This window comes from Barbus barbus, assembly GCF_936440315.1.
Source record: "Barbus barbus genome assembly, chromosome: 26".
Taxonomy (NCBI): Eukaryota; Metazoa; Chordata; class Actinopteri; order Cypriniformes; family Cyprinidae; genus Barbus; species Barbus barbus.
In genome coordinates, this window is record NC_136754.1 from 25045796 (window position 1) to 25061047 (window position 15252).

Consider the following 15252-nt stretch of genomic DNA (forward strand, 5'->3'; position numbering starts at 1 on the left):
CACACAATCATCTTCATTAAAAGTGGTAAGACTAACCTATCTTTCCAGTGCTGATGTCGCGCTCTCCTGTTGCAGTCTCTGATATTGAAATTAGCTGATAATTAATAAAAATGCAGCACATACTGTATCTATTGCTTTCATTGACGTGAGCTCTATTTAATTTTCATATAGCACAGTAACTGAAGAATGGATTTATATCCATTTGCAAAGACACATTTATGTGGCCAAGTGTAAATGGAAACGTTTTAACAAATCAGATAGATATCCGATCAGAGAAAAAGTGACCAGGTGTAAACAGGCCCATATTGTTCAAGCTTAAGGAACTGGATGAAAAATTCAGAAAGAGATCAGACCACAACTCTGACTAGTGATGTAGCCTTGAATTAACCCACACCATGTTGGTTTGCCTGGCCAGAGGAGAACTAGACCCCTAACTGAGCCTGGTTTCTCTCAAGGTTTTTCTCCATTTCTGTCACCGATGATGTTTGTGTTCCTTGCAACTGTTACCTTTTGGCTTGCTTAGTTGGGGCACCTAATGTTTGACAGTATTATTGACTTAATTGCACTGACACTATAGGGTAAGAACTGAACTGAGCTGGATGATGACATCATTGACCTGAACTGCTTTATAGATGAATTAAACTCCTTCCATAATTGACCCTTTGCAAAGACGCTATACTTAAGCCGTCCGTTTAAAAAGTGTGAATCTGCACAGGTTTAAAAACCTGTAATATTGAGTTAAATTAATATTAAAAACACAAACCCAACATATTCTTACCTGTGAATTTAAATTTAGATGGTTTTTACAACCAAATGCTGAACAATGTTGTTGCATCTTGAAACTCATTGATTGTTATTGTGAGTGAAGATATAGACCGTTCCAAAATGGCAGACACATCAACATATCTGGGGTCTCATTTCTAAAATGTTGCACAGAAACCATCCTAAGTTTGATCTTACAATCATCTCTCAAATATGCGTACATGTGATTCATAGAATTAACATACGTACAGAAACCGCATGTACGCCTCTCTATGGGGAAGTCGTGGCCTAATGGTTAGAGAGTCGGACTCGTAATCCAAAGGTTTACGGCCGGCAGGAATTGTAGGTGGGGAGAGTGAATGTCCAGCGCTCTCTCCACCCTCAATACCATGACTGAGGTGCCCTTGAGCAAGGCACCAAACCCCCAACTGCTCCCTGGGCGCCGCAGCATAAATGGCTGCCCATAGCAGAAACATTGCAAGATCGGTAAAATAATCCATGTGACATCATGGGTTCAAGCGTAATTTTACGAAGCTACGAGAATACTTTTTGTACACAAATAAAACAAAAATAACGACTTTATTCAACAATTTGTCTCCTCATCACCGTTACACCATTTTGGAGAGTATCCACTGAGTGGAAACAGCATATGCTGTTCTGTGTCAGCCGCACCACACGGATATGTTTTCTATGTTTATTTATGCTTTGATTTAATCAAAAACAGCATGTCCATATATGCATTTACTTCATGTGACGATATATTTTATATAATGAAATTTATATATAACATTTGTGTATGGGAGCTGCTTGCAGTAGCCAAAATCAAAATCCCTTTTTTGTAGTAAAATTTCAGTCCCAAAAGTTTGTAGTTTTAGTGTTGGTGCCAAGCTTTGTTGTTTGTGCACTGTTCTGATTTTCTGTAGTTAAAAGTATAGGAGATAACATTAAAAAGCAAGGAAGCAAAGTGCAGAGCAGTGAGAAAGTGTATAGCTAAACATAAAGCAATGTAGACACTTGCCATATTAATACAGAATACATTTACAGTCAAAGAAGCCTTCATGTTTGGCTCATCCCATTTTAAATGTTAATGTCTGAACTGTCCATTTTATACCATTTAACAGGCGGGTTTAAATGTAGCATTTAATTGCCTTGACAGTCTCTTATGTTTCTCATAAACAGTTGTCAAGTAGTCACAATTCTGCCTCGGGAAAGCATTGGTCGGCGTCCTCTCAATGCCTAATTGAATCAGACCCATTCACCCGCTATATTAATGAGTGCACCTGCACATCATGCAATATAATGTGACAGTATAATGTCATTAGAGATAATTAGATCTGCTGACTGTTTGGTTGGAAATAATAAGACTAAAGTGTGTTCAAACACACTGATTGGACTTTAAATGTAGCCCTGATGAACAAGGTGCCAAGATGCAGCTCTAAAAAACAAAAGCATTTCTGAAACACTAGACGCCGTGTTATCACAGTCCATTCTGCTCTTTTATTAACTAACAGTCTCAGTTCCTAATGACTCAAAGTTTACCTTGTAGTAGTTTAATTGGAACTGAAAGCTTGGAGGCATTTTAAAAAAATGTACCTAATAATACCCAAATCCTTTCAGGATTTGCTTGACTTATTTACTTATGGAGGGTGGAAATAAAATGCAGCTGGTCTTGGTAGCAGTCAGAATTGTGCTGCAGGCTTCATTCTTTGTATGTCGTTTAATAGTCTACGTCTGAGATAAGCCGTATACCATCATTTTAATCGTGATAATTCCTCTCTGGTTAATTTGATTCAAAAAGCTTGTGTGGAATTCATTAGTAAATCTGGATTGAGTTGTTTTGAGATGACTGAATCTTAGGTTCATTGAAAAGATCACGTATTATTATTTAGCAAAACAGTGATTCATAAACAATAAAAGAGAAATGGGATGACATTATATGTATATACAGTATATGTACTTGTATATATGTATATAATTCGGTACAACATACACACACACACACACACACACGTTGGTTTTTAATTTCTATAGTTAATTTACTGTATTTTATTTAAATGTTGAAATAAAGGCTTTGTGTGAATGTGCCACTCTGCACCTTGGTTTAAAATTACCTTCAAAAGTCTGAAATCTACCATGTCAACAGTATTGACCCCTATTTCAACTCTACTCCCTTATTTCATACTGGAGGCACAAAGGTATTCGTTTTGATTAGTTCTTCAGTTTACTGTTTTCATTCTGAATGCTTGCTGAGGATTTCTGAGATGTGCTTATCTTTTCATTTATTTGTTATTTTGCTCAGCTGCACAAAGTCGCTCTGCATAATTTTAATAAAGATATTCTGTATTTACTCCCCTAGCACCTATCTGACATATTACCACATGCTTATGGTATTAGGACATCCATTTCCTCTTTTTTAGCAGCCACTGTAATTTCAGCTCTTTGTAGAATTTGGCTGAATGTCAGCAAAATAGCAGAAATGACCTCCCATTATCTAGAGAGTGCTTCCTGAGGCACCGCCGTTTGTGTATTCTTAGGAAAGTTCTGTTGAATCAACCGTGTGTGGGGATGGATGGCTTTATAGTCCATGAATTCAAGCGCTGCCGGAAAACTGTATGAATAGGGTGAGGGAATAAAAGTCCTAATGCATGCAAAAGGCCTCATCATTCATCAGCTATTATCACAGATCCTGGAGCCTTTGAAAGAGACATTACCCAGATGGGATGTGAGCAGAATTCAAATATTGAAATTGTTCATTATTTTGCTCACTCATATTCCTCCCTGCAGCAAATGCAGCTACGCCCAGATTAGATTTGTAGTTCAACAAAGTCAATTTAGCCCTTGAAGATTGATTTTAGATCTAAAAACGTCAATTCTGGCTGTCTCCGTAAAGTTATTTTTTTGTTTTGATGTGTAAATGATAGGAGGAAGACATTTAGCTCACGTTGAACACACAGGGAACAGAAGCCTGCAGTGTGACAGATTCCGTCTAAAATGTTTTAAACAGCATTTTACTTGGAAAACTTGAATATGATTTGAATTATGCATTCATAAATATGTAACCAAATTTAACACATGCAATTTTAACTGTTATGCATCAGCTACTCACAAGCAAAAATTAGTGAATTTAAGTGTAATTTTTTTCTTGTTTATTGAAGAATGAATTAGAATGAGATCTTTTGCCAGATGTTGCGTTAAATAATAAGTCACACACACACCTGGTACATGAGTTACTCAATAAATTCATAAAAACACATATCATGTGAGATTATAATGCCAATCGTTAATCAATTTTTAATCTTTTTAGCATATTAAACTGTAAATTAAGATAAGTGGATTACTATTTGAGTCTATTTCAGGTTATTGAACAATAATAAGGAAGGATTTTTGACATGTATTGATTTTAGCATGCCTTAATGCAAAAATCTGCACATAAATGAAATTAATCTGCTTAACTTCGCAATAAATCAAATCCAGAAATATTTCTCCCTACTTTGAATGCACAAGCTATCCTCAGATGAGCTGAAACTGACATTAAAGACATTAGATCTATTTCCAACCATGAAAGATGGTAAAATCGCGCAATGCTGTTTCTCTGAGCTGATAGAGATCAGAGCATAAGGCTTTAGCTTGTCATAGATTAATGAATATTTCTACCGATGAAACTGCGAGATAAATTAGTTCATGCTCATTTTGAAATTCTCCTTGTACAGAAACTCAGTCAAGACTGTGAATGTACTAATGTTTGAGGTCACCTTATTTGTGCATGTATTTCTTTTGAGGCTGTTCATTCACTGCTTAGACTGAGCTATTATGACTCATAAAGAGTTCTAGCTACCAAAACTTTATGGAGCACTATTTACAGAACGCACAAACAAAACTTATGTCTGCCTAGGTTTCCTTTGAGAATTTGGTGAGGGTTCAAAACATCCAGGAATATGCCTTTGCATGAAGCATGATGTTTTGATGAATGTATCTCTTGCATGAAAGCATACCTTATGGCTAACTTTGCAAAGTGGGCCAAGACATCCATCAAGATTTACTCAAGTGGCTGCATATGTGCCATTGCCTCAAAATGACAGAGGCCTATGAATATTAATTAAGTTAATCTTAATATTTAGATTGTATTGTTTAGATATCAGGTCTGTAGTAATGTTTGCTCATGTCCAAGTCAAAACTGCAATGTAAACAATATATGAATACCATTACAATTATTAAAAGGATAGTTCTTCTAGTTTCTTTGTTCTGCTGAACACAAAAGAAGATATTTTGAAGAATTTTGGCAACCAATGGAAAAAAATACTTTGGAAATCAATGGCTAACGGCAACATTCTTCGAAATATCTTCTTTTGTGTTTAGCAGAAGAAATACATTCACAAAGGTTTGGAACAACTTGAGGGTGAGTAAATGATGACAATTTTCAACCATCCCTTTAAAACGAATGATTTTTTGACCAATTCAAGTAACCAACTTGACATCTTATTTGATCCATTTTGTAGGCAAGCATATTGATGCATGGGTTATAGAGCACGACTGTTTGGACAAGCGGTATACAGTATATGTGGTTCAGGATTTTAACCTACCTTGATATAAGTTTTTGTCTTAATAAATCTAAATTGTAGCTCTACATCACAACATGTGTTCTTGATTTCACTTTAAAGCACACAAACAAGCAATAGAGAAGCAGAGAGCATGTCTGAGAGCTGTGCACAGCAGAGAACACTGACGCTTTCCGTCACGGATGACAACCGCAACGACCACTCAGCAAAATATAAACTCTACAAATTCCATTGCCAGATTGCCTCTCAAAACACACACTGACCAAATGAAACTCCTGCTAAGCAATTGGAGATGCTTCCTTTGATGATGTATTCAGTTGGCCATGGCAAAAAGTCTCTCCTGTCATGATTGATGATTGTAAATGACAACTATGGCTGTATAGTGGTTATTTCGATAATGTTTGATTCTTGCTTTTATCTTGTCCTGATGCCTAATTCTGCTGTATCTACAATAAAACAATTAATTCATTACCCTTACTTAATTTAAAAATGTTTTTTTTTCCACATGGTTTATTTCATTAAAATTAAATCAGTTACATTGGGTCGGATTAATTGGATTTGAGTTGGATTAGGACAGACTGATGTACATTTACATTTATTCATTTAGCTGACGCTTTTATCCAAAGCGACTTACAATTGCTATATATGTCAGAGGTCGCACGCCTCTGGAGCAACTAGGGGGTTAAGTGTCTTGCTCAGAGACACATTGGTGTCTCACAGTGGATTCGAACCCGCGTCTCTCACACCAAGGGCATGTGTCTTATCCACTGCACCATCACCACCCCGTAATACAGTAATACAGTGAGTTACACTAAACCTTAAATCTAAAATAAACATTGTTTTTTATTTATATTCTACATGATTCTTAAATGAAAGAGAACTTAAATGCGTGAGAACATACAACTATGTAGGCCCCTACTGCATTTTATTTTACAGGAACGTTGCTCATAACTTAATTTAAATTCACCTGTTCATTCACTTCATTTTCTGTACAGATGCAGTGTTATTTAAAATGGTTTTACAGCAGTACACAACATTATTTCATCACAGATCTATATCTATATAGGGTATATCTATCTATATCTATAGAAATTATGGTAGTATCATTAATGGCTGCATATTTGACCCAAAAGTCAGATAAAGAGATGGCACTTTTAGGTTTAAGCAGAAAACAGTGGAAAAATAATTAATGGTCTCGCAAAACCCATTGAGACTTGAATAAAACACAATTCATTCTCATTATTATCATGTATTTCTTTTTAATTGAATTGACTCGAACTTAATCTACTTCAGTGAAAATATTTTAAATTCACCCCCCTTTTTTTTGTAACATTCCTCAAAATGTTTTCTTTTGTGTTCCAAAGGTATTTTTCTTGTAAAGTTTGTGGGTGGATTTTTGGGTGGCATTGAACATCCTCATTTTCAGATTGCAACACGGTATTAAATATTAAGGCTCTTTTTTGTCTCTTAATGTCAGTGTATTTTGTCTGGCAAAATTGTTTTAAGAAAAAAACAAGTTTTTTTTTAAAAAGTGAAAAAATATGTTTATATTCTAGATAAATATTGTTTTTACTTGTAAAAAAGACATTGTGCCTATAACAATGCCCATTACTTGTTCTGAATTCACTGTAAACCACAGCATTTTGGGACTTTTTGCTTTATAACGTCATACAATAAAATTGTGTGAGGAACAACATTCAGTGTTAGCCATCATTACCTAGAATTCTTTGTTCAGCATATTCTAATTGAAGCATCATGAAATGTGAATACACACCTTTTATTGACACCCCTAAAATTCAAGACTCGAGAGAAAAAAATGTCCCTGAGTTTGTATGTAATTTGTATGACACAATATGGTTTATCATTATCACACAAACAAGAGATCTGTTTTTTTCCCAAATATCTGCACAATTGCAAATGTGATAGAGATCATATATTTCACTAAATATGATATGATGTGTTAAATCTTAGATGCAATATTGTGCGTCTCTGAGCACCACAGCAGTATTTTGTTATTGAATGAATCTGTGGTTTTTAACAAATGATTCAGCCAATGATTCAGTGACCCAATCATAAAGATAATCAGTTGCTTTGTTCTTGAATGAATCAGCTATTTAGACGAAGTAATCTAACCAAATAACTCCTTATTTGCCACCATCTACTGGTGGTTTTAATTTCATATTGAGTATGATTTCATTTTTTATATTTCAATATTCATAAAAAAACAATACCCATTAATTATCATTAGTTACACAATCAAAATATTTATTTCGAATGCTGCTTTTTGTAATATCTATTCAGTGCTTTTCTCATCTACCACAATAATGACTTTAAATGATCTTTTGGTGGGTAATTTCTTAGCCGAAATTAATGTGTGATTAATTTGTGATTCATTTCATTAATTAATCGGCACATCATGTAATTTATTTACTTAAAAAAAGTGTATTTACTTGACAGCCCTTCTAAAAACGCAGAATTTGGATAAATTGAAGTTGTGCTGACCAGGTAAAATCACTTAAGAACAGGAGCTGGTGCACTTACTACAGGCTTATCATTTACTAGCAACCTGCTGACAGCCTCAGGGTTATTAATAGATCTTGCCGAAATGAAAGTAAACACAACCTTAGCTTGGAGGAACTGTCTGTCTTCTTTAATGTGTCAGGTAATAATGGCCGTACTTAGTTCCCTCACAAAGATAAATTGGTGCAGCCAAAGAGCGCTAGGCAACTCTACCATTCTCCTCTGGCTAAATGAAAAACTCATCCCAAGGGAAGAAATAGTTTAAAACATCTTAGAGAAGCACTGTTCAGCTGTATTAGTCAGCAGAACCGCACCATTAAAAATGAGCTGTTTAGATAAATCAATTAGGTAAAGAATAGCAGTGCTTCTCCATTTCCGCAAGCTTGGTAAGCAATTCTATCACACTAGTGGCATTGTATAATGTTGGCTTGTGGCTATATATTCCAAATAGTGTTTATGACACTATTGAAAGTTTATTCCAGTGTCTTGCCCCATATACTTAAATTAACAGCATATTTAAATTTTTGGGTGAAGTATTCCTTTAAACTTCAGCCTGTTCGTCACACAAAGCTATTTTATTGCTTCTGAATCCATGGAATATAGCACACAGGCTGTATGCACTATTTTTGTGATGTTTTCCTTTATTGAATTTGCTTGAGGTTTTCAAAAGATGCATGACCATTCTTTAAAATTTCTCCTTTTGTGCACCACACAAAAAAATAACAGCATATGGGTTTGAAGCAAATAATGACTGAATTTGATCCCTTTAGGTTTTTCCAGCTACCAGAGAAGCCATCATTAAGGGGTGTTGTGTTCGGTTGAACATTGTCTCAGAAACTGTATGAATGGCAATTTAAAGCTGCACGGAGCAGAGGAAGGTTGATGGCTGGGAATTAATGCCTGTACTTTGAAAGCAGGTCTGCTCTTTCTGATGAAATTGGTGTTCTTTACAAAGCGCCTGGGAAATGGATTTTTCCACAGGTGCCAATAGCTTCTCTAAATGGCCACGTGCTCTAATATGTCTTGATGATTGACCATTTTCCTGAGCCCAGCGGGGGAGAGTTTCATGGGCTCGAGTTGCAGGGAATATAAGCATCAAGACTGTGTGATGGAGGTACTGAGTCTGTAGATGTGCTTTTATACAAGTCAAGGGAGCACATGTGCACTTCAACTTATTTCTGATTTTGAGAATTTCACACAAACTAATTTTTTCTTACCTGTGAAGAGAGATGCTTTTGTTCTATATACAGCAGCTTTTATGTTGTTAGTCTTCACTATAAGTCACCCCCACTATAAGATTAACTTGGATTATGTTCTACACACAGGTGCTTTATTTTTCTTTTGAAAGAGATATTACAGTATTTTAGGAGCTATATTGTAGAATATCTGAAAATAGATCACTCAAATGCGTGTTGAAATGACATGATGATTTTATGTCGGCAGGATTCAGTCAGGGTCGTATCTCAGCACCGGTTGGTTCACACTCATTCTGGCCATGGACATGTGCAAGGAGATCCGAGTCTACGGCATGATCAATGACACGTACTGCAAGTAAGACTGACATGCAATCTATCACTTGACAATGGGCTTTAAAGAAGCTTCACCTGTTTCCAGAGTGAAATAGGACAGCCGAGCTGATACAGAGCAGTGCTGTGGGATTCTGCCATAATACAGACGTACACGCAAATATCTTTGCTTCAAAATTCTTCACTAGTTATCATTTTAGACTATGTATTGTTGCAATGTTTTAGCATACATTGAACACCCAAAAAATTTCTGAACACGATAGCGGTATGGTATGGTAGTGGTATCAGGTATGTCTTTTATATTCGGTTCAAAGTAAGAAAAAATTACAATATTTTTACAATAATTATTTTTCTGAATTGAAATTCTTGGATGAAGCACGCAGCCAACAAATGTGACCTTCGGAGGGCATGGGCTACAAAATTAAACATAAGGAGTGGTTTTTGGCTGCATCCAAAACTGCATACTATAATGTAAAAAAACTGTATATGAAAATAGTAGTTTTCACAGTATTCAAAACAGTAGCTGAAAACTTCGTAGATGACCTACTACTTCTGGTTCAATTCTAAAGTGGACATTTGATGCGGATGACAACAAACGGTAAATCAAGAAACAGGTGTATATTTATAATAAATATAATATAAACAAGTGTTATATTTAACATAATTAGCATCCATGGCAACAAATGAGAATCGGGGAACAAAGGAAACAGGAACATAACAAAGGAAAACCAGGTTAAATATACTAAAGGTCTAAAAATCAGCCACAGGAGAGAAGTTGTAAACGACAGTGAAGTGACGCAACTGTCAAATTCATAGTGTATAGAAGGTACTGTTTTAACGAAGTCACAAAGTAATAATAAAGTGCCTACTCAGAATGTAGGCGATTTCAAAAGCAGCCTTTGTTTGTTTACCGATATGTAATACTGACACCTAGTGGTGTGGATGTAGCATAAAAAACACAAAACCAACTGTTTTCAGTTACCTTGTCATTGAAGAAATACTCTATAGCCATATAAGGCATAATCCACAGCTAGGTGTGCATTTAACGATTTTTTACGATGCGGGTTGTTGAATGCTTGAATCTGATTGGTTAAAGGAATGTTCTAAGGTGTGTAATTATTTTCATATGGCTAAAGTTGTTCCAGGCAGGTCTTGACCACATCATATCCATATCACTTCAGTACATATCCATATACATATGATTTCAAAGGTCCTTACAGCCTAAAATATTTAGGGGCCCACAATCAGTCTTCATTACTGTCCACCATTGACCATACTGAATGCGTAAAAATAACTGTTAATTTGGTTCATTTCTATAGTTATTTTTATCTACATTTTAATGCACAGATCAGAATCAACTATTTAGATAGACCATGGTGTAACTTATTCAAGATTAATTAAATTAACAGTATTAAAATTAATTAAGAATCAAGATTAATATAAGGGAAAGTATTTCAATGGGAGTTAAGCAACAAGTATTCAGCTGGTCATGTGACTAGTATTTAGCGGATTATGTTTGAAGCACTCTTTTCAATAGCATTATTGATTTATTTACTAGTATTTTTTAATGAGGAAAGTAAAATAACTTGTTTTATTTTAAAAAGAATAAAAAAAAAAAAAAAACGCTTTTGGGCTCGTTCATCATTACTGCAATAAATTGTTGGCAAAAATGCCAAAGTAGTCAGTTTGTTGTCTGGTTTTCTATGCATGTCTCCTGACACTGTGTTTTAATAGTATACTGGCAGCATATAAACCCCTTTACCATGAATCTCACACCATGGTTCCATTTTAATGATAGTGTCCTTAACAACCTCATGGCCCCCCCTGCTGCAGATAGACATAAGCAATGCATGCAATGATGTGATTAGCGTGTTTGTAAAGGAGCTATTATAATCTGTTTTCCCAGCCATTTATTCATTCTGCTCTCCCTTTCAAAACAATGAGCAATTTTCATTTCACAGCAACTCCCAGTCACCTGTAAAGAGTGGCAAATGAGAAAACAGTGGCTACAACAAAGTAATTTTGATGAAAGGCAGTTCAGCTGGGAAGTATCTATTTTAGCATAATGTTCTGAGCTGTTGTTGCAATTGACCTCGCTGGATCTCTTGTAATTAAAATTCAACAGGTGCTACTGGGAGAGAAAAATTTAATCTATTTGTGAGGGGAAAAACCTTCTGAGCTTCCATTTCTCCACAGGAATGCTCCTTACGGACTCAGAGCACTCAATCTTTGAATAAAAAGTAGCAATGGCTTAAAGTTCCAACAACATCAAAACTGCTATAGCCTTCCCGGTCTTTAAGGTGCACAATTCATCAGTGCATTACCGAGGAAAAAAACATCCTTGTTTTTCTGTTTTCCAGTGTTTTTTTCCTTTGGTTTCACTCAGAAATATGTGATGCGGAAATGAAATAAATTGCAAATGCCTTTTAAAATATACTGGAAATGGCACCTTATAGTATGATTTATTGTGATGGACTAACAAAGTAACATTTTTTTATTTTTAAATTTTAGATCAGAAGGCTACAGGAAGGTGCCGTACCACTACTATGAAGCAGGAAGTCGTGACGAATGTGCCGAATACCTCTTGCACGAGAGCGCCCCTTATGGTGGCCACCGGTTCATCACAGAGAAGGCTGTTTTTGCAAAGTGGGCTAAGACGCACCCCATCAAGTTTTTCAGCCCGGAGTGGCAGCTATCATGACCAAAACTCCCATTCATTCAGAATATCCCTTGATATTACAGCTCTGTTGGCTCGTCCCTCCTGCATTGTAAAGTAATACTCACAAAACGTGCCATGCATTGGCTAAACAAATCATTCCAAATGCGATTTCAAATGGCAGTTGTCTGAGTGATGTAAGTATCCCATCGTGACCATGAGGAGAGGTTTCTAATGAAACTCGTGTTGATACTGGTGTGATCAAATAGTGGATTTTGCATGTTCTCATTTTATTCTCATCTGGATAATCAAGTAGTGTATGTTTTCCAGAGGCACACGTATTGCAGAAGAGATCTACAAAGAATGTCACATCTTTGCTTTAGCTTTCATCACTTTAAATGGGCTCACTTTAGGGCTGGCCGATATGCCAAATTATTTATAAAGTTATACTGTATTTCAATATTTTTCAGCTTTTTGATTGTATTTTCTATACATTTTTATTTATATATTTGCTCTTAAATGGGGCTTAATTTTTTCCTTTAAAGACACAAAGAAAGTGGAATGAAAAAAGTGCAAAGCTTAGAGAGTTTTTTACAAGTTGAACTACCCTATTTTTAGGCTGCTTTTTTTCAACAATTTCAGCTAAACATCCATTGTAGCCCCTTAGATTTAAAAGGATTGATGCTAAGAAGTAAAGTACAGGATTTTTTTTACCCTACATAAACCCAAGGAATAATGATACTTAAACATTATAATAATTTATCTGAAGCATTACAACCAAAATTCCGGAACTGTTGGGATGTTTTTTAAATTTGAATAAAATGAAAACTAAAAGAATTTCAAATCACATGAGCCAATATTTTATTCACAATAGAACATAGATAACATAACGTTTAAACTGAGAAATTTAAAAATGTTATGCACAAAACGAGCTCATTTCAAATTTGATGCCTGCTACATGTCTCAAAATAGTTGGGACGGGGGCATGTTTACCATGGTGTAGCATCTCCTCTTCTTTTCGAAACAGTTTGAAGACATCTGGGCATCTAGGTTATGAGTTTCTGGAGTTTTGGTGTTGGAATTTGGTCCCATTCTTGCCTGATACAGGTTTCCAGCTGCTGAAGAGTATGTGGTCGTCTTTGACGTATTTTTCATTTAATGATGCACCAAATGTTCTCTATAGGGGAAAGATCTGGACTGCAGGCAGGCCAATTCAGCACCCGGACTATACAGGTTTCCAGCTGCTGAAGAGTATGTGGTCGTCTTTGACGTATTTTTCATTTAATGATGCACCAACTGTTCTCTATAGGTGAAAGATCTGGACTGCAGGCAGGCCAATTCAGCACCCGGACTCTTCTACTACGAAGCAATGCAGTTGTAATGCAGTATGTGGTTTTGCATTGTCCTGCTGAAATACACAAGGCCTTCCCAGAAATAGACATCATCTGGAGGGGAGCATATGTTGCTCTAAAACCTTTATATACCTTTCAGCATTCATAGTGCCTTCCAAAACATGCAAGCTGCCCATACCGTATGCACTTATGCACCCCCATACCATCAGAGATGCTGGCTTTTGAACTGAACGGTGATGACACGCTGGAAGGTCAACCTCCTCTTTAGCCCAGAGGACACCGCGTCCGTGATTTCCAACAAGAATGTCAAATTTGGACTCGTCTGACCATAGAACACTTTTCCATTTTGAAACAGTACATTTTAAATGAGCCTTGGCCCACAGGACATGACGGTGCTTCTGGACCATGTTCACATATGGCTTCCTTTTTGCATGATAAAGCTTTAGTTGGCATCTGCAGATGGCACGGCGGATTGTGTTTACCAACAGTGGTTTCTGGAAGTATTCCTGGGCCCATTTAGTAATGTCAATGATAGAATCATGCCGATGAGTGATGCAGTGTCATCTGAAGGCCCGAAGACCACGGGCATCTAACAAAGATCTTCGGCCTTGTCCCTTACGCACAGAGATTTCTCCAGTTTCTCTGAATCTTTTGATGATGTTATGCACTGTAGATGATGAGATTTGCAAAGCCTTTGCAATTTGACTTTGAGAAACATTGTTTTTAAAGTATTCCACAATCTTTTTACGCACTCTTTCACAGATTGGAGAGCCTCTGCCCATCTTTACTTCTGAAAGACTCTGCCTCTCTAAGACATCCCTTTCATAGCTAATCATGTTACAGACCTTATGTCAGTTTACTTAATTAGTTGCTAGATGTTCTCCCTGCTGAATCTTTTCAAAATTTCTTTTCAGCCCTTTGTTACCCCCCTGCCAACTTTTTTGTGACCTTTAGCAGGCATCAAATTTGAAATAAGCTCATTTAGTGGATAAAAGTGTAAAATTTCTCAGTTTAAACATTTTTGATGTTATATATGTTCTATTGTGAATACAAATTGGCTCATGTGATTTGAAATTCTATTCGTTTTCATTTTATTCAAATTTAAAAAAACGTCCCAACATTTCTGGAATTCAGGTTGTATTTTTACAAACAGTATATTATGTTTGTAAACAGCCATTGTTGCCAATTCAATTCAAATGATTAATGCAAATTAAATTAATCTAAACCAGTATTCCTACCGTTTTTGTTGTTGTTTTTGGAAAACTGTACAAAAACTGTACATTCTGTGCAAACTGAATCAGAATTTTGAATTAACTAATTAACAAAAATTTATTGAACTTACAAACTCTAACACAATTTAGACTTTAGTAATGCTACTAAATCAGATAAAACGTTTCTGTTTAAACATTCTCATATTAGAGTTTGACACAGACTTTAGGAAACTTAATATCCAAATGAAAATCACTAACTTATTGTTGCTTATTTCCTGCAACATAATTGTGAAAATTTGATATATCTTCCAGCCCTAGTTTCATATATTATTATTTTATGGTTATTTTTATTAGAATATTTTGGTTATTCTTGTCTCATAGACAAGCATTGGACTGAAACAGATCTTAGGAGAACGGTCACTGTCAGACGTTTTACTCTCATATAAAAAAAACCTGCAAAAATCATTAGCCCAAAATTGTAAACATTTTTCACTACACCGCTGAAATTTCTTTGGAAAATGGCCATTGAAAACATCCTTTGAGCAGGTTAATAGGTCATTCAGGAACTTGTTTTTCCCCATTTTTTATTTATTCCCTGAACAAAAGAATATATAGGCATTTGTTGATCTGAGATTGTAGAATACAAAGCGATATTCTGTTTTTGCGTGC

At 35.7% G+C, this 15252-nt stretch overlaps 1 protein-coding gene across 1 annotated transcript in view; it reads left to right on the forward strand.

Moving 5' to 3' along the window:
* st6galnac3 (ST6 (alpha-N-acetyl-neuraminyl-2,3-beta-galactosyl-1,3)-N-acetylgalactosaminide alpha-2,6-sialyltransferase 3) overlaps positions 1–14602 on the forward strand; it is a 108100-nt gene extending 93498 nt beyond the window's left edge. Inside the window, exons 4-5 of the mRNA XM_079380293.1 lie at positions 9282–9389; positions 11876–14602. Of these exons, the coding sequence (XP_079236419.1) occupies positions 9282–9389; positions 11876–12065 (298 nt within the window). The 3' untranslated portion in view covers positions 12066–14602. The remainder of the gene's footprint in view (positions 1–9281; positions 9390–11875) is intronic.
* Positions 14603–15252: the final 650 nt, after the last annotated feature.